Source organism: Aulonocara stuartgranti (assembly GCF_965226115.1).
Source record: "Aulonocara stuartgranti genome assembly, chromosome: 3".
NCBI lineage: Eukaryota > Metazoa > Chordata > Actinopteri > Cichliformes > Cichlidae > Aulonocara > Aulonocara stuartgranti.
This window is the reverse complement of record NC_138941.1, coordinates 28,145,344-28,173,302: the sequence shown is the minus strand read 5'-3', so window position 1 is coordinate 28,173,302 and position 27,959 is coordinate 28,145,344. Positions and strand designations below refer to the sequence as shown.

The window sequence follows — 27,959 nt, the reverse complement described above, 5'->3', positions numbered from 1 at the left end:
CGCTAATCCCTGGATCCTCTGAGTAGGACCATGATTTCCTGGACGGTGTTGCCAGGGGAAAGGTGGTGCCCAGGACCTGTTGGAAATGACAGCTGAGGAAAGCGGATTGAAGCGAAGGCATCACAATAACATTAAAGATAGAAGATAGCGAAGAGTCCCTCGCGTCAGCGTGTAACGGGTGTGTGTCCGTTTGGGATATTTGGCAGCTTTAGCCTGACAGCTAATCATTTCACTGTGAACCGCGACTCGTAAGCTAACGACACCCACTCTCGCTGAGTGTGTGTGCATGTGGGTGCATGCATCTGTATGGGTTATGTGTGTGTGTGTATACATTTCAGTGTGGATGTGTGTGTGTGTATGACGCTGCGCTTGGATTCACTGTCCCCATCTGTCACGTTAGCTAGCATGCTAATTTGATGAGCTAATATTGGCTAATAAAAGAAATTAGCCGACTCTGGGCGAGGCACCGCACCGACATTATCACTGCGAGTCAGACCCTGAGCTAATACGATAGTACACACTGATTGCAATCTCTTCTAAGCGTTATTTGCTGCCTTTAAAGAATCGCTTAAGAAGCCTGCGTTGACTTTTAGACAGCAGTGTAGCTAATTTTCTCGGCTATTAGCTTTGCAGCTAGAAGTGGGGGGGGGGGGGGCTGGCTCGCTAATTGACCCAGTTTGGTGGGGCAAGGGCCAAGATATCATTCCGCTCGACTGAGCTTTGTTTACATTACAACTTTTAGGCTTCTTACTTTCAGAGCACGTTATTTAATGCAATTATTCAAGCCTATTAAAGGACAGCAGTATTTTTAACAGCACATCATTGACGTAATGCATTCCCAAATACGCTAAACCCTTTAAAAACTGTTTTTGAGTTTTACTTGCTGTAGATACATTGACTCTCCTTTAAGGAAGTGAACACTTGTACTCTGGGGGTGTTTCTACAGTGTCTCCAAGAGGTCAGGGTTATCATATTTAACCAAAACTAACGTGAAAAACACGTTTTAGTTAAAGAAAATAAAAACAAAAACTAGACTTTTGTTAAAACTAACTGAAATGATTTTGGGAACCTACGAAAGATACGAAAAAAATATGTAGAGGTGATATCGTTAGTTTTAGTACTTTTAGTAAATGTGTTATTGTATCTTTCTTCATGAGGCTTTGGTTGGTCATGTTTATTGCAACTTTGGATGGCTACAAGACTGCGAGTCTACTGCTTTCAAAAGGTTGCGTGTTCATAATGTAACACCGGCTCTGATTTTCCTAAATCTTGTCTCTAGCAAAAATTCTTGCAACAGTGTCAATGGCTGAAAATGCTAAAAAATAATAGCTATGTAAATAGCTAAATGTAATGGTCACTGAAACCTTGAATGCTAAGTTTACCAACTTGCCGAAAGAGCTTGTTGTTAATTGTATTAAAGTAATTTCATGACATTTAAAGTGAATGAAGCTGGATTGAAACATGATAGGTGTTGGTAAAAAAGAATTATTGGTGCTCATATGATTAAAAAAAGGCTGGAATTTCCACTTTTAGCAGTTTTGGTCAAAACATCAGTGTCACCTTTTCAGCTGTTATGATGCATTGGCGGTTGTTCCTTAATGTCATATGTTTCTCTGTGAAAGTGCCTCTCAGAGTCTCATGATTCACACAAGGCTGGTGAAAACAAGGCGGATATTATATGGGTGAAAACATGACTGCAACACTAAAACTGTCTGAGCACAGGCTCTGGTGTCAGGCACATCCTGTAAACAGATAGCCCTGTGGTTTGTTCTAGTGTGCTAAATGGTAAAGTTTAAAACACATAGTTATTACTGGCACTGTGAGTGTATAATTCGTCCCTCAGGGGAGCTGTTTCCACTGCTTTAGTCATCACAGTAGGGTTATTGTGGTTTTCCAACATTTGAGCACAGAGGTTAAAAATAATGACAACAGTTTCACTTTCTCTGTCCTCATTTAACAGGGTTGTAGAGATGGAGTCCCTGATGAGCGCGGTGACTCCACGCTCCCCAGCACCCGCCAAGAAACTTTCTGAGGTGGACTTCCGCTCAGGGGCAACCCTGGAGCAGCTGTCGGCACAGGTATCTGAACTGGTACTGCTGGAGCAGGGGGAGTTTGGAGACCAGACCGCCTTAGAGGTCCACACTGCCAAGGACTTCATCTTCAACATGCTAGGTAGAGAGGTTCATTTCTAATACACACTTCCTTTCCGATTCCCTTCCTGTAGTGACTGTTACAGGAACCTTGCAGAGATATGACACAAATGCACATATCTAATTAGCCAATAGCACGGCAGCAAGTCAATGCATTTTGACTTAAGACACTATCAAGATGACCTGCTTGAGTTTGGCCTCCTTTAGCATTAATCTAGTGCACAGCTGGTACAATCTCATCCTACCTGAGTATTGTTCCTGACCATGTCCATCTGCACCCATGTTCTAATGGCTCCTTCCAGTAGGAAAACATAACATGTCACAAAGCTCTAATCAGTTCAAACTGGTTTCTTAAAGACCATTTATGTGCACCACATATTTCTAACAGCATAACTTTTTGGATGGTAATCATTCATTTCCTGTAGCTGCAATCAATTGGGACTGGGTGGAAAAGGTTTCCCACAGATTTATATTGTATGTGCATGCAAATGTATGCGTGTGTATGATTTCTATTTCTGTAGCGATCATCTTTGCCGAGTAACTCTATTTAAAAACAAATAACAGAGCAGTGTCATTAGGTGTATCTTCAGTGAGTCTCACATCCTGTGTTGGGCTCCAGCTCCGCTTCTTGTTCATTAGTAGCCGTTAATTATCCACAAAAGGAGAAAACTTGGAACAGTGGGGCACCTTTCCCAGGAGTGGCTGACCTACCAAAAGTAGTTCAAGAACGCACTGACTGATTCGCTGCCAGTTATCACAAATGCTTAATTGCAGTTCTTGCTGCCAAATGTGGCAGGAAGGGGGCAAATACGCTTTCTTCTAAGGTTTCAGCCTCGCCTCGGTCGGCACACCACTCTCATGAAGCCTGCTTACAGTGCACGTCTTTTCATGTAATGCCCACTGTTTTTGTTAAATGCACCTTTATGGTCAAGCAAGCATGCATGCATTTATTTACCCAGGGCTGTGCGACCTATGTGAGCAATGAGGAGTCTTTTTTAGCAACGCCCTGCTGTCGTCACCTGGACTCTGCCCAGCACAATCACACCATGCTGTGCTGGCTTAACATGCAGTGATCTGTGCTGGCATGCTTAATGTGAAATAATGATTAGAGTCATCAGCTTCATCCTGCTGTGCATGTGCTGATTTGCCTGTCCCTGTAGATTTAGTGCATCACAAGGCTCTTCAAGTACAATGAAAAAGTGACGAGTGAAAAGCGGTTTGGATTTGTGTCGAACTACTCGTCAGACTTTAGTACAGCGAGGTCATTTCTTTTTGACAGTTTTTGTTCGTAGTGAAATATAATTGAGGCAAAAAGAGTTCCCATTTAAGTGTGAGAGGATTCTCTTTCGTTTCGTGGCTCATGTTGGGAGCCAGCATGCAGGAAAATAATGAACAGCGTAGACCAGGTACAGTATGTTTAATTTAATCCTTCCGTATGCACTGAAGCTCCAGTGGGTCATTAAGAAGTCTGAAATTAAAATCAAGAAAAGTACATTCCCCAGAAATCTGTTGCGGTGTGTTTAAGACTGCGGGAATAAAATCAAATCTTTTTTAAACAATAAAGCAGCCTCTCACGTGTGTAAAGGTATTTCTTGTTGCTTAGTTTTCATCTGAAGATTGAAAACGAGCACTAAAGTTTGGTTTTCTCTATAGAAGCTGGTCAGAACAGCAAGTTGGCGGCGGCAGAGCCGATCTCACAGACCCAGATCCAGCATTTGTAAACACGTGCTGGTCGTAGCACTTAGCACAAACATTCGCTATGTCGATGTTTGTTTCTTGACATGGAAGTGAAAACGAGAGACACGGCAGAGAGTTTCTCTCTCTCTCTCTCTCTCAGCATGTAATGAAAGCAAAGCACTGTGGATGAGCTAGAACGCAGCGAATCAGGGTCGAACTCGTTCATGTTCACTTGTGAATGAGTTAGCCTTTATCACAAGGAGACAGATAATGTCACGCAGTCGCATTCATGTAGCATTTTTCCCATCCTACTGACCGGTCAAAGCTCTTTAGACTCTAAATCACATTTTAACCACGTGTTTATAAACTGCTTTATGCTCTGCAGTTCAAACATTCAAACATCTGCCTCATTGATGGCTGATTTAGAATCACCAGTAAACCTAACAAGCACATCTTTGGACTGTGGGAGGAAGCCCGAGTACCCAAACCCACACAGGCACAGGGACAATGTGCAGACTCCACATGCTATCATAGTTCTCCTCAACCTGTCAGGTTGTTTTATTATGTGTAAACAGTCAAGAGTAGGTCTGCACAATAAATCGAAAACTTATTGTCATCGCAATATCAGCCTGCGCGATGGGCCCATCGCAAAAGACGACGTAAACTGCGATAATTGGGTACCTTAAAATGTTTACACACGTGCTTTAAAGAATTTACCAATCAAAGAAACCCCTTTACACATTTGACCAGTCGAATAGAGCCCTTCAAGGCATTAACCAATCAAATGGATTAGAGGCCCGCCTCCTACGCAGGTGGGGAGCGAACAACGCTGCAGCAACGAGTCAGAGTTGTAAAGGCTGAGGGCGAGACGCGTGACGAGAACGCTACTGAACTCGTGCCTAAAAAAAAAAAATAGTACCTCACTTATTTGGAGGTACTTTGGATTTGATAAAGACGACGTTCTCCAAACACAGGTGCTCTGCAAAACTTGCCGAACACTCGTGGCAACCACCAGAGGAAACACGACTAATCTCCACCATCATCTTCAAATACAACCACAGAGAACTGTTTGAAGAGTTCCAGAAAGACAGGGCTAGCCAAACAAAGGTTGCTAATGTTAAGACAAAGCGCGCAGCAGTCCAACAGCCGTCTCTGTATCCGAGTTTTTCAAGTGGAACAACTTATGAGAAAACGTCGAAGCGGTACAAAGAAATAACAGAGGCCATTACACATTTTTTGACAAAGACATGATGCCTATAAATACAGTTAGCAGAGAGGGCTTCACCAGTCTGATACATAAAGTGGACCAGAGATACCGCATCCCCTCACGAAACTACTTTTCCCATGTCGCCATTCCACAAATGTACGAAACATGCCGCAGGACCGTCACGTTTGAACTGAGCCAAGCTGAAAACTACGCAAGCACTACAGTGAAGTTTCCTCTCCAGTTTTGACTTACATCATAACTGCTTGGTGAGTGGTAAAATGATGAACAACTGCACTGAGATAATTTGCAGTATAATCTAAGTTATGTTTATTTAAAACTAATTCTAGAGACCGGCAAGGATGTCTTTCAGAATTTTCTTATGTGGGCAATGTTTCAATGTTAAAGTGCACTTTGTTGTTACACTGCTAATACAGCAGCTTTCATTAAATAAAACTGTGCAGTAAAACGGAAATTATGTATTTGTTTTTTTTTTTTTTTTTTGCTATTTATTTTATCGCAAGTCATATCGTTATCGCAGTATTGATCACAGTTATCGCACATCACAGGTTTTCCTAATATCGTGCAGCCCTAGTCAAGAGTAACAATAGGTGTAGAAGCCACACTTAGAATTGCACAGGGTAAGCTGGGAGCTGGCACATGTTCCTTAATCCAGATAACTCACCCCAAAGTCCTCTTGTAGAAAACAATGCGAGGTTTATTAATCCACTTTCTTCTTTACAAAACAAATCCAGTGCTCAGACTTACTCAGAAGTTTGCATAAAGTCCAAACTGATCAGGAAACCATAATGCTTCACTCTCCAGCTCACACACAAAGTGTTCGGTGCTGCTGTGTGTTGCAGTAGCCCTGCAAGGGCACACGTGTAATTCTACATGTATTCCAAATACTGTACATGAAGCTGACATCGCACAGGAGACCATAACAGAATGTAGTATGGCATCAGTGTGACGCTACAAAGTCAGTTATCCAGAGAGTCACAAATCAAAGTGACCTCTTTGAATTCTTTCTTGCGTGTGACCAACGACACAGTGTTAACTGAGATGATTGTATCTGCTTAGTTTTTCTGGAAACGCTCGAGTAAGAATTATCGTTGGTCTTATTAATTAATTAATTAGTGATTAGAGTTAATTGGATTTAAAAATATTTAGTGCGTAGTTTGATCGCACAGATGGCGGGCTGGCTTTGTTAAGACTTGATGCTCAGATGCTACTTGATGCTACCTCGGGCTGTGGGTGGACAATAAACTGGACTGGTCATGCAACACAGAGTACCTGTATAAAAAAAGCCCAAAGCCGACTGTACTTCCTCAGGAGGCTGAGGTCTTTTAACATCTGCAGGAAGCTCCTGAGGATGTTTTACCAGTCGGTGGTTGCTGGAGTACTTTTCTATGCTGTGGTGTGCTGGGGGAGCAGCACAGCAAAGAAGGACTCATCCAGGCTGGAGAAACTGATCAGGAGGGCTAGCTCTGTGGTCGGCATGAAGCTGGACACTCTGGTGACAGTGGCAGAGAAAAGGACATTAAAGAAACTGATGGACATTATGGACAATGCCAGGCATCCTCTGCACACGGCCATTAACAACCAGAAGAGTCTGTTCAGTGACAGGTTGCTTCTCCCAAAGACAAGAACTAACAGACTTAAAAACTCCTTTGTCCCACACGCCATCAGACTGTTTAACTCCTCTCTGGAGGGGAGAGGGAGGGGAAACAGGAGGACAAAGGAGGGAACAACTAAGCTGTAGTGCCTCTTCACCTCACTGTGCAATACCTTTTGTGCAATACTTTGTAAATAGTCAACGGTGCAATAGACTCAATACTTGAAATGTGCAATTCACTTGTATTTTTATTTTTATTCCTATTTATTCTATTTATCCCCTTCGTATATTTTATTTATATTGTCTCTGTATATGTATGTATGTATGTATATGTATGTATATGTGTGTGTGTATAACTCTGTAACTTCTGTCGGTGCTGTGCTTTTTTGGAAATCGAATTTCCCAGAGGAACCCACCCGAGGGATTAATAAAGTTCTATCTTATCTCTTATCTTAGATTGTGTTTATTAGTAACAAGCGGAGTGTGTTTGTTTGTCCAATAGGTGGCACTCTCCTCCCTCCCTGTTGTCTCCTGTCAGCCAGCCCCTCTTTCTTGAAATGAGGCGTGTTTGGCCAGAAAGTTTCAGGTCGTTTTTTTTAATATATACACACTTCTTTCTCCCGTGTGTATTTTTATTACCAAGTTTTACATTGCTGTAGATCCTCTTGTCAGTGCACAGAGATGCCTGGATCACCCAGAATTGCTATTCCTGTCAAATCAGTACTGTAGCATTGCTTGACAGACAGCTTCTCTAAGTTTCAAGGCTTCTCCTCCTCTAAGCTGAAATAGCTTCATCAAACGGGCTGCTTCCCCCGGGGAGAAATCACACAAATCAAGATGGAACTTGGCTTTTTTTTTTTTTTATCGTATCATTGTGTCACCAAGTGCAGCAGATATTCCTGTTTCTGTGTAAAAGTTGTTTTTTTTTTTCTTTCTAGCCTTTTCTTTTGCTCACTTCTCATTTTTCATGACTGTGTTGCAAAGCCCTCTGCTTTCCTCTTTGCTCTATCTTGGTTGAGAAGCTCTCTCTCTAACGCTCTTATTTTTTTTCTTGGTTTTTGAGGCATCTTTTGCCTGCATAATCACCAATGGTTTGCTAGCATTTTCATAGCCTGTGCCTCACCCCCTGCTGTGACAGCTCCAACTGCGTATGGAAAGGGGAAAGGAAAAAAACAGAAAAAGTTTGGCACTTTCCACTGAGGAAGACAGTTTGCGTTCTAGGAATATAAAGTTAAGTATGCGGCGGTAGCCACGTTAGCAGCTTCTGTGCCTCTCGAGGCGCTGCGGAGGAGGAGAAGCAGCAGCGAAAAGCAAATATCTTGATGGAGGGGCCTTGTTAAAGCATGCCGGCCTGCTGTTGGAGGGGCTGCAAAGGTGCTGGCGTGTCGATGCCGTACACTAGTGGCTTCGCTTCAGCTTTTTTTTGCCAGCCTTTTCTAAAGTTTGAGCTGCAAAGGGATCCCCGCTGGGATTTGCACACTGTCAGAGAAAAGGAAGGAGAAAAGAGATTAAACTCTTATGCACGCGCACGCACCCGGTGTACCCAGCGATTTCCCCTCACAGCGTGACAGATTCAAGAAGAGGCCCTTATTTACCCAGCATCTGAGTAAACACTGTGGTTTTGCCTTCAGGCTACAGTGGCGGGGGGGCTACTGTGGATGTCTTTTGAAAAACAAAAGTGTGATGAGGGCAGAAATAGATCCACGCTGCCGGCGGAGCAGACGATCCGGTGTGGGCCCAGATGTACCCTTAACCCAGCATCACAGATCTTAAAGTTTGTTCAGAGTTTAGTTCAGAGTTCATCTTCCCCCTCCTGATGTCGGGGAGAGGGAATTACTTTTGATCCAAGTTAAAAAAGTCACGAGTGTTCTTCAGCATCGGCCCAGATTCTGACATTTTTATCCGAAAAGTTCTCAGTTGTAGGTTGAAATGTTGAAGAATTACACTGTGTATGAATGTTTGAAGAAAAAACAGTTTTAACAAACTGTATATATTAAAAAACAAAAGTCAAATGAGAACTTTTCTTCCTCGTACTTGACATTAGTGGTGAGTCGATCACTGGGAGGGATATTCGGCATTTTTCAGATTTGGACAGAGGAGTTTTTGTAGCACCTGGGTTGGTGTTTGGTGCTGGCATGAGCTGTTTGTTTGGTGGAAATGTGTGAAGCAGCATCTGTACAAATTATTCTGGATAGAAGCATATGTTAAAATGTATGTTTATTGACTCAGTCATTGTGGTTTGTTGCAGTTATGCATGTCATTCTCTTGGTCATAACTGGATTCGGTATCAGTTCTAAAAACGTAGCAGTAAATTCTGAGTATACATCAGATCTCCGCCTTTCCTTAGTTACAGTGACCTCCGTTCTCGCCTATGTCAGCTGCTTTGCTGCTATTTTTCACACTTAGACCTCTTGACTGTGTGCCCATTTGAGTGATAAGTGGGGGTGGTTAGACTGAGAAGTGCCATCAGCACCTTAGTTGCTTTTGTCCAAGTCAGAAGAAGGATGAGTGAAAAGGTCACCTTGAGCTGTGAACTTATTAGTGAACATCTGAGTGATTTTTACCAGCGATATCACTATAATCTCATTTCATGAAGTTATCGTGGTTCTGTGAATGTTGCAGGCGCTGGCCTTTAGCACTGAAACATACAGACTATAAATATATTTGCCCCTATTTTATTTTTAGGTGTTTTGGTGATTGTCTATTGTAATATCCCAAAGCTCTTGAAGGCACATTTATATAACTTGTTTTGTTGTGCCAACAGTCCAAAAACTCAAATATATTCCATTAATTATTAACTGAACCGTCTGTTCATATTTGAGAAGCTGGAACGAGTGACATTTTCAGTGTTTCAGCTGGAAAACATGGACTGTAAATGAAAGATGGATGTGGCCCCTGTGACGTCTCCCAGTTTGTGTTTTTGGCCTCAGAGTTAGTCTTTTAGGTGTGGCCGTGCTGGTTTTCAGGAGCAGGAAGTTACCATATTTAGACGAGAGGTTAAAGTTAGCAGCTAATGCTAGCAAATGTGATTAGCAAGATTCATCCATAATTTTAATTGGTGCACTGCAAAGACAGATGTACTCACATTACTCAGAGTATGATTGTGATAGTCCTGACTATACCGTAAAATATTATTTATTGCACCCTTAACGATGCATGTGGACGATTTGACGAGCGGTTCCTCTAACGACGGAAATCATCCTTCTACACCAAAGATGTAAACATGTTAAGTTCACGGGGGCTGACTGTTTTGGATCCAACCTCATGTGGCCACTAGAGGAACTTAAGTTTTGGCTGACTGCTGTTTTCTTTTTTAGCCCTGGAGGTTGTTGCTTGTTTAGAAAATAAAATAAATGGATTAATTTTCCATCAGTTGACTAATCTTTTTTTATTATTATTCAATAATATGTAATGTAAGTTTGAAAACGGTGCTCGAACACTGTCATTCATTACATTTGTATGAAGATCTTAAAGCAGCTTGAAGCAGCCTTGCTCTTTAATATCCAAACATGGCCTCGTGCATTCAGCTAGTGAAGCTGTAGTAACACAGGAATGAAATGAATCAAACATAATCTTTGCTATTTGTGAAGAGCACATAGCAAATTGGCAAAGCCATTTAATTATGCAAGGATTGTGCACAAAATGCAGAGACTTGCATATTTTCTTAGCTTGTATAGCTTATTTTCCACAGTTGGGCAGCAGCAGTATCCAAACACTGAGAAGCCAGTCAGAGCAGAACATGTTATTCTCCTTCAACGCTTTAATATAGTGCATTTATCCAGCACTGAATTTGTCCCCTCAACCTTTGCAGCAGTTTCATACACACTCACATGTTGCGACGCATATTTCATTTTTGTGAGGGGCGGGAGGAAAAAAATCCCTTTTGGTTTAATTTGAACCGTCAAAACAGCAGCGGCATCCCTGTGGGAAAGCAGCTCGCTGTGGTCCAAGCCGTGTCTGGCCGGTCTCCCGCTCTCGCCCGCTCTCGCTGGTGGGCTTCTGCGTGACTGATTCGCAGCTGGGTGCTGTGACTTCTCTGCCTCAGATGCTCCGGGTCCAGCTGTAGTTTTTATCGCTGGCTTGGGCTGGTGGCTCCACGTGGTCTCCTCTCTCTCATCAATTCTCAGTTAATGCCATTTTGTATTTAAGAGCCCATCTTCATTCGTTCTTGGCAGGTACGCAAGAATCACGGCGCTGCAGACAGAAAAGATGAATGAAATATTTGTGCTGGATTAGTTAGGCTTGGTTTCTGTTCACTTTCCGTCAGCTCAGGCTCACCAGTGCCAGGCAGCACAGATGAACAGCATCTTGCCTGCCATAAGCGATAGTCATTGTTGACACCTTTTTTTGGCACCTTGTAGCTTCAAATCTAAACGATCAGAAAGCTGGCGTGTCAGTGAAAATGACTGCGAAACACTAAATTGTTGCAACTGTCTGCATCCTGTGACTGAACATAGCCACAGACGTCATTCATTGTAATTGAACTTGTTGTATTTATCATGTTAAATAAGAAATATTCTGACACTGGGTGACAGTATCTGCTCATTTTAATAACTGTGGTTGACACTCTCATTTTTGCTCCTTCATAATCACACTCGGAAGTATTCCCGAGGGTAAGAAAAGGGAATAATTTGGGCAGTAGCTGTCAACCGATAACAGTCAAAGGAGGAGGGTGCAGCTACGTGAGGCGCTGGATTCACAGCTCACTCGCAGGCTCTCCAAAGTTTTTCACGAGAAAATCACCTCTTCGTTACAAACAATTAAACCCTCACCATTCATATTTTCTCCTAATTTGACTAATTTAATTTCTGCCTTCATTAAGTGTCTCAAACGAGCTCCCGTCTATACTTCAAAAGAAGACATTTGAACATTTCCAAACACAGAGCGTCGCGATGGACGGAGTGACTGAGCCTTCATATAAAATTCAGCAAGTGTGACATTAACTGATACACTGAACTCGTTCATGTGTAACTGCTCAAAACCCGAGCGAGGACCGAAGGAGACCTGGGGGGAAAAAGACCTGAATATATTATTGTGGGACTGATGTTGAATATAATCCAAGGAGGCAGTGGAGCTTGTGCTGGGTTTGTTTTACGTGTTAATAGGCTCTAGAGTTTGTCACTGATGCTGAGGTGTGCAGTTATTGGATGTGTCAGTTTATGGAGCTCTTTTGCTCCCTGACTGCTTACATTTCTGAATATAGGATGCAAATGTAGTTGGATTGGGTTATTATTATTATTATTATTATTAGCATAGGTAAACATGCTCTGTGTGCACTGTTTATATCCAGCACCTGAGCACATTGTGATGTAAATTGTGCAATTTGTGAACGTAATCCGACCTCAATCCATACCAGGTGTACGTTGGAAGTTTGAGCTAAGGAGCGTCCCGGAGCCACGTACACGTATTACCGTCGTCCCTCGTTTATCGCGGGAGTTCTAAAAATAACCCGCGATTGGTGAAATCCACGAAGTAGCCAGCTTTATTTTTTACAGTTATAAGTGTTTTAAGGCTATAAAACCCCTCACTACACACGTTATACACTTTTCTCAGACAGACATCAATATTTTCACACTTTTCTCTCTTTTTTAAACACTCACACAAGTTCGAACGTTCATAGAAAAATAAGTCCAGTATAGAATAAAACCAAAGATCAAACCGTGTTTTAGGTCCAGAACATGGGAATAGAGCAGCTGCCAGAGAATTCAACATTAATGAATCAAGGGTACGGAAGTAGAGGAAGCAAGAAGAGATGAGTTGAGTAAAGTTTGACTTATCTGACTGTTTTTTTTTTTTTGCTTAATGCACCTTATAATCCGAAAAATACGGTAACTTCTACCTTCCTTTAGCATGTCCAGAAGTCCAACTTTTTGTGTGATGGTTAGCATCTTCCTCTGCCTTTTGGGTGCTACTGCAGGTGCCTTTGACGGTGCAAAACATTTCGTCGACATTGTTGTGTTTGTTGGAGACAAAAAATTACAAACATACAGTACAGCACTTCAGAGTCAGACTGCTAGTGATCAAAGATTTATGTAAATTGACAAGCTGAATGCAATCTGTACTGTACAGGAGACGGGACGGAGGAGATTGATTGACAATGGTCTACAGCCAACCAAAAGCATGCAAAATTGCGCAAAAAAAGTCTGCAAAACAGCGAAGCTGCGCAAGGTGAACGCCCTTATGGCAAGGGACCACTGTATTAGAATCCGACAAGACACTATAGATGTGTAAATGTCTGTACAGGCTAGCAGCTAGCTGAGAAATGAATGCAAAGTCTGCATGTTCTCCAAGGACTTTCTTCCTATATTTACATTTATTGCTCCCACCTCAGGCACGTCTGTGGTTTGTAGTGATGCATTTTGGTTCACTTGGTGTTCATTTGGATTTTTCTCTGTTCAAAGAAACCAAATCATGGAGAAAAACTACAAGACTTAGCTAATGCTAACCTACCTCCCAATGCTGTTAATATTATAAAAGCTGCCGTGTAAACAGGAGAGAGGTTGTAGCTGGCTTCATGTTCAGTGCAACTATACTCGGCGCAGTGAAGAAGCTACAAAAAGGTTGCGTAAAGCGGCACACTTCCACCTGCTGGCATACAATGTTAAATAATGCCCCACAACAAAAATCATAGCATGGAAGTTTACACCTGTTATGGGTTATAATATTCTCCATTCCATTGTTTAAGCTGTCTGTGGCTAACACACATGGATTGGCAAATTCATCCAGACTCTCAGAACTGATTTGGTAACTTAGCTGATTATTTTAGTTATTTTATTGGCTCATTTTATAAACTAACCACTGCCAGACTTGTTCAGGGTACCTAACGTACAAGTAGGTAACATTATCTCAATGGTAGTTGCTGCTAACAAATTCATTTTTTATTTAACAGTCACTCGTGTAACGACTGACTTGTCTAAAACAGCAATAATCAACATGCGGGCAGTTAGCCAGTTAGCTGTAATTTAGCTAGAACCCTATATCTGATACATGATAGCGCACTGTCTTCTGCATAGAGCTCAGCCCTGATCTGTGAGGTGCTGAATGCTGATTACAGTTCGCTTAACTGCTGTGGGTATCATTAATTAGTAACAATGGCTCTCTGGATGTTACACAGGGCTCCTTTGTGACACTGAATTGATGACCGAGGAGAATTTGAGCCACCTCTTTTGGCCCGTTTTATTGAAATACATCATCTTTATGTGGCTTCTCAAACAAATGAGCCTCACTGCTTCTCTAAAATGTAAAAGTAAAACTGCAGCCTGGCTTTTTCCCCCTCGGCGATAATTGCCTGTCATTTAGTGGGACATCATATCACAAAGTAACTGGCATCAAAGCAGCAATGTGGAGCTGGAACACACTGACAGCTTCTTGCATCCCCTCTCTCTGCAGGTGGTTTCAGACACACCATGTCTGCCGTCACTCTCAGCCCTGTTTCTTGCTCCTATTAATCACATTTTATGTCTCTCTCTCTCTCACACTCACACACACACACACACACACACACACACACACACTAAACACCTGGCTCAGTGATGTGAGACATCCCCTCCAATCAGATTAAATTGGAACTTCTCAATTCCTCTCCTTCTGAAAGCCCTATTTTGGAGCTAATCTCCTGACTCGATATGAATTCATAAACAGCGCGGCGTCAGAATGGCTCACCTTTCAGCGGCGGGGTTGTCTCGGATTAATCCGGCTATTAGCGTGCGAGGTGAGGCTGCGAGAAGCAGCAGTTGAAAAGCACAGATAACATCCAGGTTGAGACTATATTAGTCAGGAGTCATTTGTAACGGACTGAATTGCTCCTTGCGGGATGTGGCTGCTTTTAAAATGATTTTCATGGCGCGCTCTGCAGCAGTATTAGAATTTTATTGTCTGGAATAACAGAGAGGTCACGCAGAGGTGGATTCTCAGAAAAAAAACATCACTTTCTGAGACAAATGACATCCCCTCCCACTACTGCACAAAGATGGCCTGAAATAAGAACTTGGATGTACCTCATTAGTTAATCTCCCAGAAGCATTCACAGTTGAAATTGGCTGGTTTGATGTGAATACAGTGATTAAAAAAGCTAATGGTGTAATTACATGTTTATGTCATGGTTTAACGTACTAGCAATCAGTAATGGTTTAAGTGTCAGCGTTCCTTAGGGCTGTATCCACGTGTACAATAGTGCTGGAAACAGGAAGTCCTTAAATGAGGAATGTCACAAATGAAATGTTCTTGCAGATAAATAAGCGTTAAAAATAAATGTGTGAGGATGGTATTATTAGCATTACCTACATCTCAGTTGTTAGTGCAGTCAGGTTCATGTAGGAATCCTCGGTTTATTTAGAGGAATCACATTTTCCAGAGAGATTTGCAGAGCTATGGGTGGGTGTATGAATCTGCAGAGGTGTGTGGCAGAGTATTTGCGCTCTGCTATGAGAGAGGATGTCGTTCCCATGTTGCCTGCGCTCTGCTTCAGGGAGGCTCTCTCAGCAGCGTCCCTTTGTACTGTAGCTTTGTTCTGACACCTGAATGCACCATTGTGTAATGCAGAGAAGAGTATTTCTCTTAAAGACGTGTCTGAATGTGTCTTCACTCTCTAACGCTGTACACTTTGAAAACTTTGGCTTGAACTTTGCTTCATTTCAAATCAAGATATCTCATATTTTAATTGGTCTGTTTAGCATGTAAGTCCACAGTGCACTGATGCAATTCGATCAATTTGCACTCGTATTACGTGCTGATGTGTTCAGTTGTTGACAAAGACAGATGACAATGACAGAATGGAGTCGTAGTATAAATAAATGGCTATTGATTTTGAAATCCTAGTAAATTAGTTTGTGTGTTTAAAAAAGAATAAAATGAAATAGTCGTGATATTTATTCTACTTTTTAGGCAGGAACCTGATTGAAAGTGGTACCCTGCCCTGCTGAATGTATTGTTAAAGTAAGCACATCTGTATGTAAATGCATTTGAATCTCCAAGTTTAAATCATGTTTCACCTAAGCCTCTTTTATCATGATCAAAAGTGGACCTCTGCTTTTTCACGCTAGTTTTATTTTCTTTCATTCAGTTTCGTTTGGGCCCACGTCCCTCTAGAACAGGGGCGGGGAACTCTAGGCCTCAAGGGCCGGTGTCCTGCAGGTTTTAGAGATCACCCTGGGTGATTAGTTAATTACCAGGCCTCTGGAGAACTTCAAGACATGTCGAGGAGGTAATTTAGCCATATAAATCAGCTGTGTTGGATCAAGGACGCATCTAAAACATGCAGGACACCGGCCCTTGAGGCCTGGAGTTCCCCACCCCTTGTCTAGAAGCTGCCACTTGGCAGCCATCCTGAAATGCCTCCAGACACTCCTTTGGGCTTATTTTGAAGTATTCTTTTAAATGTAACTTTAGTGCTCACAAAAGCAAATACTATAATTGTATGTAGTAACACTGGTCAAATGTAAAACCCTCTAAAAGTGTGCTAATGGAAACACTGGGGAAAACAGTGGTTGGAGACTGAGGTTGAAGTGGTTGCTTCTAAGATGGGGACCTGTCTGCAACCACTCACAGCACACTTCAAAAGGGGCTTTGGTGCATGAGATGACCATAAGAGGGAGCCAGTCTGCAATCAGTGCTCAGTTAGATGGGGGCAAGTTGACAGTTACATGCTAATAACATCAGTCAGACAGGTTGGACATGTGGGGAAGCTAACTGCTATCAAATAGTCATTTCACAGACCTAGAATTGAGTCTAGAGTAGAAATAGCTCTTAACGGAAAAATTTTCCTTTAATAGAAATCTGCATTCAAAGACATTTCTTACAGGATTAGGGTTAATCCGACGCTGTGAAACCAGCCGAGACTGTCTCCATTTCAGTTCTGTTCTCAACCGTGTGTGCTCGCCTATAGACTCACACATCACAGTGTGTTGTGCGAGTCACGTGTGCCCGCATGTTTACTGGCAGATGCCCAGCGAAGCAGCGTGCGACTGTCGATTTGAGAGTTTGGTATTAAAAAGTCGACTGTGTTCTTTGGAACAACCTCAAACTCCCCACATCCAGCGTGGAGACTGAAGAGTCCTCACTAATTGATGCAGTTTCTCCTCTGTGCTCTGGTCTCTAAGCGAAGCTGGAGAGATAAGATGCTTTTTATTCTTTTTTTTTCATCACTCTTTTCCTCCTCCTCGCCTATTTGACCCATTTTATCAGTGGCAGATAAAACCAAACAAATCAGAGGAGCTGGAGCTTCAAACTTTTTGCCCTTTGGCTGGCGTCTCTGACACTGTCTTTTCTATTTCTTCTTCACTTTGATCTGCCCATTTACCATTTCTACCCTTTCCCCCTGTCTCTTTCTGTCTTTTCAGGTTTGAAGTTCTGATAATCAGTTGGTCACACTGTGCCCACTGTTATAACTGCCTGGCTAATATTGTGTCAGCCCCTCTTTTGATGCCAAAACATCCCCGACCCGTTAAGGCAAGGGTGGGGGAACTCCAGGACTCAAGGGCCAATGCCCTGCAGGTTTCAGAGATCACCCTGGGTCAATACACCTGAATCGAGTGATTAGGCCTCAGACCTCTGGAGAACTTCAAGACATGTTGAGGAGGTAATTTAGCCGTTTAAATTAGCCCTATTGGATCAAGGACACATGTAAAACCTGCAGGACACCGACCCTTGAGGACGTTCCCCCACCCCTACGTTAAGGCATGGGCTCCACTAGACCCCTGAAGGTTTGCTGTCCTACCTGACACCAAGATGTTAGCAACAGATACTTTAAGTCCTGTCTAAGTCTTGAGGTGGGACCTCTTTGGATCAGACAGGTTTTTCCAGCTCATCCCACACATGCTCAATTGGATTGAGATCTGGGGAATTTGGAGGCCAAATCAACACCTCAAAATAATTGTTGTGCTTCTTAAAGCACTCTTAAACCGTTTTTGCTTTATGGTAGAGCACATTATCATATTAAAAGAGGTCACAGCCATCATTGAATACCGTTGCCATGAAAAGGTTACATGGTCTTCAACCATGTACGTACGTGATGTGTGTCAAAGTAGCATCCACACGGATGGCAGGACCCAAAGTTTCAGAGTTCTCACTAATGTTACGCCTGATCGGTGCATGTCAGTTGATGATGTGTTTTGCACTGTAGCGAGCACCATGGACCAATGCTTGACCCCCGTATGGTATCATCAGTTGGCCACAACAATATGAGGTTTCTGTTAGCAGGATGTTTGCTGAAAATCCACTGTTACAGGTTAAGTGCTGGAAAACTCCTCTGTCAAGATGGCTGATAAACAGACTAGATTACTGAATTACCTGTTTAAAACTAGTAACACTATCACCTTTAGGAAGGCTGAGGGCGGCTGGAGATGCAGAGGACTTTGAGTGTTTTACATAAAGTCCAACAGGAGCATCTGTCTTAGGAGTGAGCGGCACTTGTCTAGTCGGAGAACGAATGGAGCTCGTAGAGTTAGATGGGCCGATTCTGCTGAGAAATGTGAAGATCTAAAGACGAGCTGTCACGTACTTCCTGCTTTCCTTCTTCTCATCGACAGCTCACCCTGTGGTGCTTTCTTTTTTCCTCCTCCTACTTCTCAAAGCAAATCACCAGAGAGATCCTCATCAGCAGTTTTGACTTTGACTCACACGCTAGTCCCATGTTCATTTTTCCTCCAGTTTCCAGCCAGTTTTGTTAATACTTTATAGTTAATCTAACTCTTTGGCCTTTTTCATGTAAAGTAGCACACAGCATGTGGTGGTGATGCTGCTGCTGCATTGGTTCTCATCAGCTGTTCCTGCTGTTTCTATATTTATTATTTATATGACACGATTCTTTAATTTTTACTAGGAAACCAGCCAGATAAACCACATTAAATTTAACAGGTTACATCACTGGAAGACCTAAGAAAGGCTTTCTTTATACCACTTTGTGTTAGCGAATTATTAGCTTCATCGTTTGGCTGATACGGTGGCCGTGAGACGTCAAACAGATAGTTTTGTTTTTTTTTTTTAAAGCAAAAACCACAACGGAGGTCGCGTAAAACACAATCACAAAAAAAGCTAAAACAATGGAAGTGTTTCTGGGGACACGATAATGTAGTAAGTATTTTTGTAGTCTTTTATTCAACTTCTAATGTGCTTTTTTTGTGCTTTTTTTCTCATTGCTGCTGTTTTTTTTTTCCAGTCCATTTGACCTCTCGGGGGCACCGTAGGCTTATCTCTAGGGCTCCACCATATCATGGCGCCTGTGATAATAATACATTTTTATGTATGCATTTGCATTCACTTGTCCACACAACAACTAGACGAGCCCAGGCATGTCTTAAACTGAGAGCTGCGTGGCAGTCTCCAATAATTTGGTAAAAAGGGCACTATTTCAACAACCTCTACCAAAGCGCTGCACTTCATAAAATATGCAGGAAAACTGTTTCTGCTTAGGGTGGAAATAACACACTTAGGCAGAAATGCATCATATATAATAGCAGATCATGATGTGTGTAAACAAATTACTCCACCAAGCGTCGCTGGAGTACTCACTCGTTATGATGGGAAGATCAAACTGTAGATGGAAATTCCTGGTGCGGTTACGTGGTCGAAAAGCCAGGTTTTAAGTAGCTGCTCAAAAAGCTAAGTATACAAGATCCACAATAGAAAATATTTTTAAATTTCAGAATATGTTGTAGGTGCGTTGGAAGAAAAATTCCCCAAAAGGCAATTAAGTGAAACTCCCACAAACTGTCTTGCTTCCTGGTAATAAATTTAGGCCATTATATTCTAATCAGGTACCTGATGAAGGTAAAAAGGACAGAAGTGTTGTAATTTTTTAATAAATGTATTAGCGACAGTGTGTGGGAGTTTCATTTAATTGTTTTGGGGGAGTTTTATTATGTGACAATATTGTGTAGATGGTACAAAAGTTACATTGTTAAGTTACTTTCACTATTGTTGTTAAAGTGTTGCTGATTCTATTCTCACATTAGACTCCTGTTCTGTCTGTCTGTGGATGAAGCTGATTGGAAAATGAGTCTATGTTTTTGCTTTATCAGTTTGAAATACTTTATGGATTAAGCACAATTTCTCTTTGTGTATAAATTATATTCTATAATTGTCCAATAATATTGTAGTTTTCAGAGGGAAAGCTGGTAAACTTAGCAGACTGTCACTGGCTAATATTGTAACTGCAGCTGTCCAACTTTTCTGATATGACATCTGTCCTGTGTCTTTGGGTCTCTGCTTGTACCAGCACCGGTCATATACCTGTGATAATGCGTAGAGTAATCTAGATATTTGCCTTGCACACAGGTACACGCACATGCGCACACATGGCTCTACGTGAAAACATCACATACCACTGAGGTTTTGTACCCATGTAACAGGATGAGAGGATCACATTAGGAGCTTTGCGCCCCCACCCATGGCCTGCTGGCTTGGTCTGATGCCCCCGTTGCAGCTATCTCCAGCTGCTTTACTGCCCTGTGGGGATAAACACTCTCAGGTTCAACCTCTAACAATCTCTTCCCTGCAAAGTGTTTTTGAAATATTTGTGCTTTACCTTTGACCTATAGTAGCTAGCAGGGAGCTTCACACCAGTGCAGTTTTGGCTGTATGATCAAGGCTTTCTCAGTTGCACTTTACAGCTGGCAAAACATAATTTAGTTGACTCCAGCACTGCAGCTCCCAGGGGCCTGGAGCCTGTAACATATACAGCACAGCTAAGTAGCCATAAAGGGATTTGAGGGCTCGAGTTTCTCTCGTATAAACTGTCCAAATAACAGTGAGGAATTCTTTTTATCACTCCTGATGCAGCCAGGACTAAAATACAATGAGGATATAATGAGATGATCATCTGATTACTGATATTTATCACCCCACCTTCATCTTATATATGCACTTAGCTAACAAAACTATAAAACATTTATCCTTTTTTCTTTAGCTCGTTACCTGGAGATGTGTAAAAGGATCTTTGTTTGTGTCTGTTTATTTGTCATGTTTGTGTAGCATATGTGGGGCTGGGATTGAGATTTTTCAGTCCTACATGTAAGAACTGAATTGTTCATTAGGGTCTAGTGCAGTGCTCATGCAGGACTCTTTGACAAACTCACACATCTGTGAGCATCTACAAGTGTAATGAAATCTGACAGAGAACAAGGAAAAGAAGAGCAGGACCTATTTAATTAGCTTCTCTTCCTCTTGCTCAATAATTCTAGGCTTAGTTCAGAAAGTGGACCAGCGCCTCCCGGTGGCCAACGAGTACCTGCTGCTCTCTGGCGGGGCCCGTGAGGGCGTCTTGGACCTCAACCCCGAGGATCTTGGGGACTATGCCAAAGGGGCCGACTTTGACCTGGACTTCACCCTGTTGGTGCCCGCCCTTAAGCTTCACGACCGCAACCAGCCAGTCACTCTGGACATGAGACACTCCCCGCCCTGCCACTCGTGGCTCAGCCTTCGCCTCTGTGACTCCAGCATCCTGTCCCGCTGGAGCATCTGCTGCCAGGAGGAGAATGGGCATCCCACTGAGGAAGAGGAGGAGGAGGAGGAGGAGGAAATGGGTGAGTTGCAAAAAAAAAAAAAGGATAATCAGAGATGAAACTGGGATGGAGAATTTCCTAGACGGAGAGGAGGACTGTGTGTGAGCTGACTGAATCGAAGTCGTGTCTCTCATAACTTGATGCACGGTGTTGTGATACAATTTTAAATAAACTGAGCGACGTTTACGAGTGTAACACCTTTTTTACTCACGTCTCAGCCTCTCTCATCCTTTAGGTCACAGTTTACACTGTATAGCACAGAGGAAATAAAGGGGAAACACGTAAACAGTGGAAGATCAATTAAATCTATTTAATGAAGTTTACAGCCTTGAGGCCTGCTCCCAATGATGTTGCGACTTATGCACGTCCTGCGGGAGCAGTTTCAGCGGCTGCAGTAGTTTTTAATTTGCCCGCGATTTTTATGTGACAAATGACGCGTTCAGTGGGAACGGGCCATTAGCGTGCCCGGAGTATTTGTCTGAAATTGGCTTCCGTCGGGACCCTGAAACTTTGGCGCCGTAAATATGTGATGTATTGAGTGTCCTACTTTTTTAGTGTGTATAAACAGCCCCACAAGATTACTGTTGCAGGCTGCAGCGTCTCGAGTAAAGTGAACAAGAAGTACAGAAAACGATAACAACGGTCTTCCAGGTCTTGTGGGGTTCTGGCTAAGCACCTGAAGTGATGAATGTGAGATCTTCGGGCTCTGTGACTGCACGCTGTGAGATAAATGTATAGAAGCAGTGACTCATCCTGCCTCACTCCATCCCTTCCCCGCTCAGGTAAAGGCTCCATCCCCTCCCTGGGCTCCCCTCAGTCTCTGGATGGATGCTACTTCTCTCCCGCCCTGGTGACGGACTGGTTCTGGGGGGTCGTGAGCGAGGCTGTAGAGGAGCTGAGGCGCAGCCCCCAAAGAGGCATCCCCACCCCAGACCGCCTGGAGAGAAACGGACCCCTCACTACTATTATCCTGCAGGTACAGCTTCGGCTCTTCTTTCGGTGATAAACTGAAGCCCTCTTTACGCCTCAGTCGATAAAGAACATCAGGGCTGTTTAACTTTGCAGCTGTGAGAAAATTGCTCCTATTCATGGGACGTTTATGTGGAGTGAAATCATTATTGCAGAGGATTGTAGTCAAATGTTAAAATCATTTTTTTTCGCGCCCTGTTTGTAATTCAGCACCGAGTGTGTGACATTTAATATTCCTCCACACTCTCCTTCCTGCAGGCAGGCTCGAGCCGGGTGCTGTACGACCTTCTGCCGGTGGTGTCGTTTCGAGGCTGGCCCGCTGTGGCCCAAGGCTGGCTGACTGCCAACCACTTCTGGGATGGTAAAATCACAGAGGAGGAGGCCATATCTGGCTTCTATCTGCTGCCCTGCTGCTCCCCGCTGGGTGGTCGGCCCGACAGGGAGTGGAGACTGGCGTTCTCACGCAGCGAGGTGAGGGAGATTGTTACCGTAGTAACAATTTTCTTTGTTTCCAATGTTCTTTTTCATTTATGCTCCATTTTTATTTCACTCTTATTTGCAAAATTGGGTATCATTTTATTGATACTCTTATTGATAATACTCTTCATAATCTTTGTGTGTAACACAAGGATAAAGAAAATGTAGCATTTTTAGCACTTAGAGGTATTTTTACTTTTGAAGAATGAGAATTATTTTGCATCCTTTCTGCTCGCTGATTCAGTGCTGGTGATTTTAAGGCAGCTCTTCCACACATGACGACAGGCGAGGCAAAGATGATGTGTTACTTAACCCTGACTTGTTTTGGAGACAGAAAATTGATGCCTCAAAGTAAGTTTCAGAAGTGAAAATATGCTGACTCTTTTTAGAGTCAGCATATTACATTATATGTAATCATAAAGCAGCCTGTGACAATATCTGACAGAAAGAGTCACTGCAAGTCTGTCTATGTAAGTCGCTCTATTGCGGTGTGGACAGGTCAGCGTCTCTCTCTGTGGCTTCAGAGAAGTAAACACTCTGTGGGAAACTTTTGTTGCCAGCTGACGCGTTGAGATCAACTCGAGTAAGGCTGTGTTGCCTTCTGCTAGTTCTCTGTGTGCTCTACTCCATCTCTCACCACGTCTCTAAAACACACACAGCCATATGTGGACATCTGGTACCAGAAAGAAACTATTGAAAGAAGCTAGCACGACCAAACTAGACTGTAGAGGCGATAAATTAGAAAGAAACAAGTGCACATAAATGAGGAATCTAAGTAAAAATCAACAGCAGCTCCCTGCACTCTTTCCTACTAACTGGTCACTCATTGGCTTTTGTTTCTTCTGTTACAGGTTCAGCTGAAGAAGTGCATCCCCTTCCCCATGGCCCAGGCGTTCCAAGCAGCCAAGGCCGTCCTATCTCGTATCCTGGCCCGTCCACGAACAGGCCTCAGCCTCTACCACCTGCGCACCCTTCTCTTCTGGGCCTGTGACCGGCTTCCTGCTGCCTACCTGTCCTGCCCGGACACCGACACACCCGGCCGCCTCCTCCTGGGACTCCTGGATGATCTGGCTCATTGCATCCTGGGTAAAAACTGTCCAAATTACTTCCTGCCCCAATGCAACATGTTGGAGCATCTGACAGACGGCCAGGCACTCCTTGTCGCCAGGAAATTGGCCCACGTGCGCTCGGATCCCAGCGAGCACCTGCGGGCGGCTCTGGACCAAGCCCAGCAGGCGGGCCAGCTGAAGAAGGAGCTGACAGCAAGCACTAACGGCCACAACTCCCCCGGGCATCACTCGGCCAACGGCATCATCTCACCTTCAGAGGACAAGCTGGCGCAGCGGCTCCAGCAGCTGGTCACAGAGAACCCTGGGAAATCCATATCCGTCTTCCTCAACCCCGATGATGTCACCAGGCCACACTTCCGCATCGATGACAAGTTCTACTGACGCAGACACGCTGCAGGGAAGACGTATGGAATTAAGTGTGTTTAGCTAACAAACACACTGAAGAACGCTGTGCACACGCTCCTGTTTGACCATCCTACGGCGATGAAGCCGTGCTGCTCGACTGACTCTTTAAACCAAAAACACTCATTTCTCACTACTGAAAAAAACGAAACAAAAAACGTCCAGTTTACACGACGTTGCATAATGGACATGATGTCACCAAGCTGTTGCCACGGAGATGGCCCTCTCCTAACGAGCTGGCCTTAACAAGACTTATCAGCTGGTGCTGAAGACAAGGGCCGGGCTTTAGTCACGAAAAATAAGTCCAGTGGAGATGAACACAAAGTGTGTGTGTGTGTGTGTGCGTGCGTGTACATGTTCGCCCAAGAGTTTTCATCCATTACTTACACTTCTGAAGTCAGCGGGAGAAAAGCTCCATGTTTGGTGCATTTCTCCCTTTTTTATTCCAGATCAGAGTGGGCGATAGCTGAATTAGAAAGGAAAAACAAGGTGTGACTGATGTAACTGAATGTAATGTTGTAAGGAGAACTGCCGAGTCTTTATAGTCTCTTTTCTCTTTAAGCTATATTTTAGCCCTTTTTTTTTTTGACCCCCATGCCTCAATTTATGACTTTTTTTTCCTCCTCACTTTAAAAAAAATCTTTCTCAGGTATGCACAACCCTGTTTTTGTAGGTCTATGATTATAATGTTTCATGTCAAATACATTTCATGGGGTGATGGAATGTACCAAAGAGCTACGTTTGAGCAGAACAAACATGTTTTAACATGTGTCGACATCGTACTCCACACGGTCAGAATGTTTGTTTGCCTTTTATCCTTTGAAAGTCTCGCACCGGCATGTAAAATGGTAAAAGTGACCCTAAAATTATAGTTAAAATGTGTGTAAAAAGTGGATCAAATACAAAGTGCAAAACTTGCAGCAGAACAAGATTATCGGAGCACGGTGACAGTTTGAGAAAGTAATGGTTTCAAAATATGAAATTATAAGTTTGAGTCTAAAATGTTTATGATTTAAAACTCATAAAGCTATATATAATTAGAAGAAACTAGGAGTAGGGAAAAGGGAGCAGGGCCTTCAAAATAAATGTAATAAATGAATGAAAAACATTTAAGTTCTGGTAGGTAATCGGCAAAGAAAGGCAATTTAATTTTTTCCAATACCAATATAAAAGTAAAGCTGACGACTGTCAGTTTTCATGCAGTGATATTACCATGAAACTCCTATAAGTCATATTAGTGCAATGATAATGTTTCAAGTTGATTTAGGGGAGCTATGCAGCTCTTTAGTTGTTTTGCACCTCTAATTTTATTCCTCTGTCACAGTGAAAACTGTTCATGCAAACGATAATGAGAAAGGAGTCAATAGCTAAAGTGTGCCAGACGTTTTATCTCATTAGCGCTCGATTTCTTGCTTACTGACTGACTGTTAGCAAGTTGTTAGAAGCCATTTTTTCCCTCCGCTTTAGTAGAACTGAAGCGCATCAAATGATATCCCACAAAGAAAAACAACACAGTGAGAAGAAAGGAGAAAGAACCTGGGTGAGCTATTGTAACTGACTAGTGCTAGCATGCCTTGGGTGCTTGCTTTTAGCTGTTAGCGTGCTGGCTACAGTAGTACACTGCCTCTTCCAGAGCCACAACAGTTACTTCACTATGGTACTGAAACCAGTATGTACATTATGAACTACTGTTTGATTATAAAAAAGGAAGCTTTTTTTTCTTAAAAACTAAAAGCATCTGTTAACTTTGTTAATTTAAGACAGCTGGCACACAGCTAGCATCTGTAGCATTACCTTTCTCAAGTCAAAAAGAGTAAAATAATGTAAAAAGAATGAGAGGGAGACTGTCAGTCAGCTAAGCTATTGTCAAAGATGTGGCTCAGCTTTGCCATTTCACTTGCTGGTGTGAGAATAAACTAAAATTCAAGCAGTTCAAGAATTTAAGAAATTGCTGGTACTGCTAAGTTATCACTGTAAGTTCTAGATAAATCCATAAAACTTTAAGCTTTTCAGTTTTGACTTTTGAGTGCTATGGTAGGCACTTTAAAAGGGGATTAGGAAAACTGAGAATACAAAAGGTAACTATAAAGCAGCAACTATACTCTGCTTGTTGTGTGATGACATATGGACCCTGTTTCCAGGTCCATTTAGTCAGTTTTGTGCATGACGGCACTCGTCTCGCTGCTGTACTTCTCCATAAAGTACCCCTCTGTACTTTATGGATAAAAAGTACTCACCCCAAAGCATATCTAATTCATTGCCTTTGCTGCTGTGTTGATATTCGCATAACAACACTTCTGTAGTCAGCCAGCCTGACTTCACTAACACTCCTTTTTGTTTAAAGTTATAGCTTTTGTATACTTTATGAACACTTCATCAAGTAGCTAGCTAGCTAGCTAACTTCACTAAACTTTGGACGTCATCTTTTTAATGACCGCCTGGATGCTACACATGATTGTACACAGTTAATTGGAGTTGAATGAATTTGGGCCGTTTTAACCCTCAAAGCTGCCTAAAAGCTGTTTACTTTTGGGAACCGAAGGAGAATTTGGACGCAGAAATAGATAATTCTTTTTTGGCGCTATTGTGTACTACAGCCACCACTAAGTCTACATACTCCAGTACATCTCTTCGTTCTAAACATTGTGTAAGCACATCCATTCACGTACTGTAGGGGAAACACACAGTTTAGTGTCTTTTTTGGAGGCTATTTTTGACTTGACTGCTTCTGGTAATTGTCGCGTCTCCTCCGCTTGACTAGTCTTTTTTTTAATGAGCTTCATGTGCTTGTATATGCGCCGACGTGTGTGTTCACTGAGAGACGAACCTTACAGCAGGGTGCAGACAGACACCCAAATGGTGACTGTGTAATTTCCCCCCTCCGTGGGTGCAGGTGATTTGAAGTTGGCCTTTTAACTTCATCCCACTTCTTCTGGCAACTTGCTGGTCCAAACACACACACACACAAAGCTCTTTATACTTGGTATCACTCCAGCACACTGTTTACTCTGTTAGCAGACGCTCTCCTGCAGCGCCACTTCGCTGATTTGATTACAAGCCGCTGCAGCAGAAGCGAGAAGCAAATCCAGATCACTTCCACTTACATGGATTTAGAGAGAGTTTGTTTTGCTTAAGTGAATTTGAGACTGCATGGCTAAATTTTGATTCAATTAGTTGACCCGACACTGCAATGCTGCTTTCAGTGTTGGGTACAAAACACAACAAGCACACGAGTGGGTACAAGTCTCCTTAAAAATCAGGGTGGTGGTTGATTTTAAACTACTGGTTAGAATGTTTCAGGTGTCCTGTGTTACACTGTCAGCTATTGTGTACTTACTACTGAATGATTTTTAAAAGTAAATAATAGGTGTGTGTGCGTGTGTGTGTGTGAGCCTGAGGAAAACCAAAGTGTGTTGTCGAGGCTGTACAGAATGTCTCAGCATGGTGTGTATTCAGCTGTTAAGGTGGACTGGGTTTTCAGCACTTTCTCCAAGATGGGCCGGATTATGGCTGCCCAGACAAGATTTGATCACAGCGTTTATTTATTGGAGCGTAGAGATGTGTTAACGGTACGTTCGACGTCCAACTGAGAGTGTTGGAAGTTTAAAACGTGTCACACCTTAACAGGCCTAGTTAGAGATTACTAGACACTGGAAACAATCAATGTTTTTACCTGAATTGTTGAATTGTACACATAAAATCTTTGGGGTATTAGTATTGATTCATAGATATGCAAACAACACCCCCGAATCAAACGGCCTGTGTGTAGATTTATTGTCGATGTAAAAAACGAGGGATTGAGTCACTATCTGCTCTCCAGGAATGAAACACCTGAACACATCACTGTCTTCTCTTTGCTATTCTCTTAATTAAAAGAAAAACTTTTGGTTATTAAAA

The 27,959-nt window shown here is 42.7% G+C and overlaps 1 protein-coding gene across 1 annotated transcript; it reads left to right on the top strand.

Moving 5' to 3' along the window:
- Window positions 1–27,959, top strand: tmem102 (transmembrane protein 102). The gene is made up of 6 exons (XM_082528955.1): window positions 1–178; window positions 1,961–2,172; window positions 20,824–21,165; window positions 21,927–22,120; window positions 22,372–22,584; window positions 23,442–27,959. Exons 2-6 carry the CDS (start codon window positions 1,971–1,973, stop codon window positions 24,039–24,041), a joined length of 1,551 nt encoding a protein of 516 aa, XP_082385081.1. The 5' UTR covers window positions 1–178; window positions 1,961–1,970; the 3' UTR covers window positions 24,042–27,959.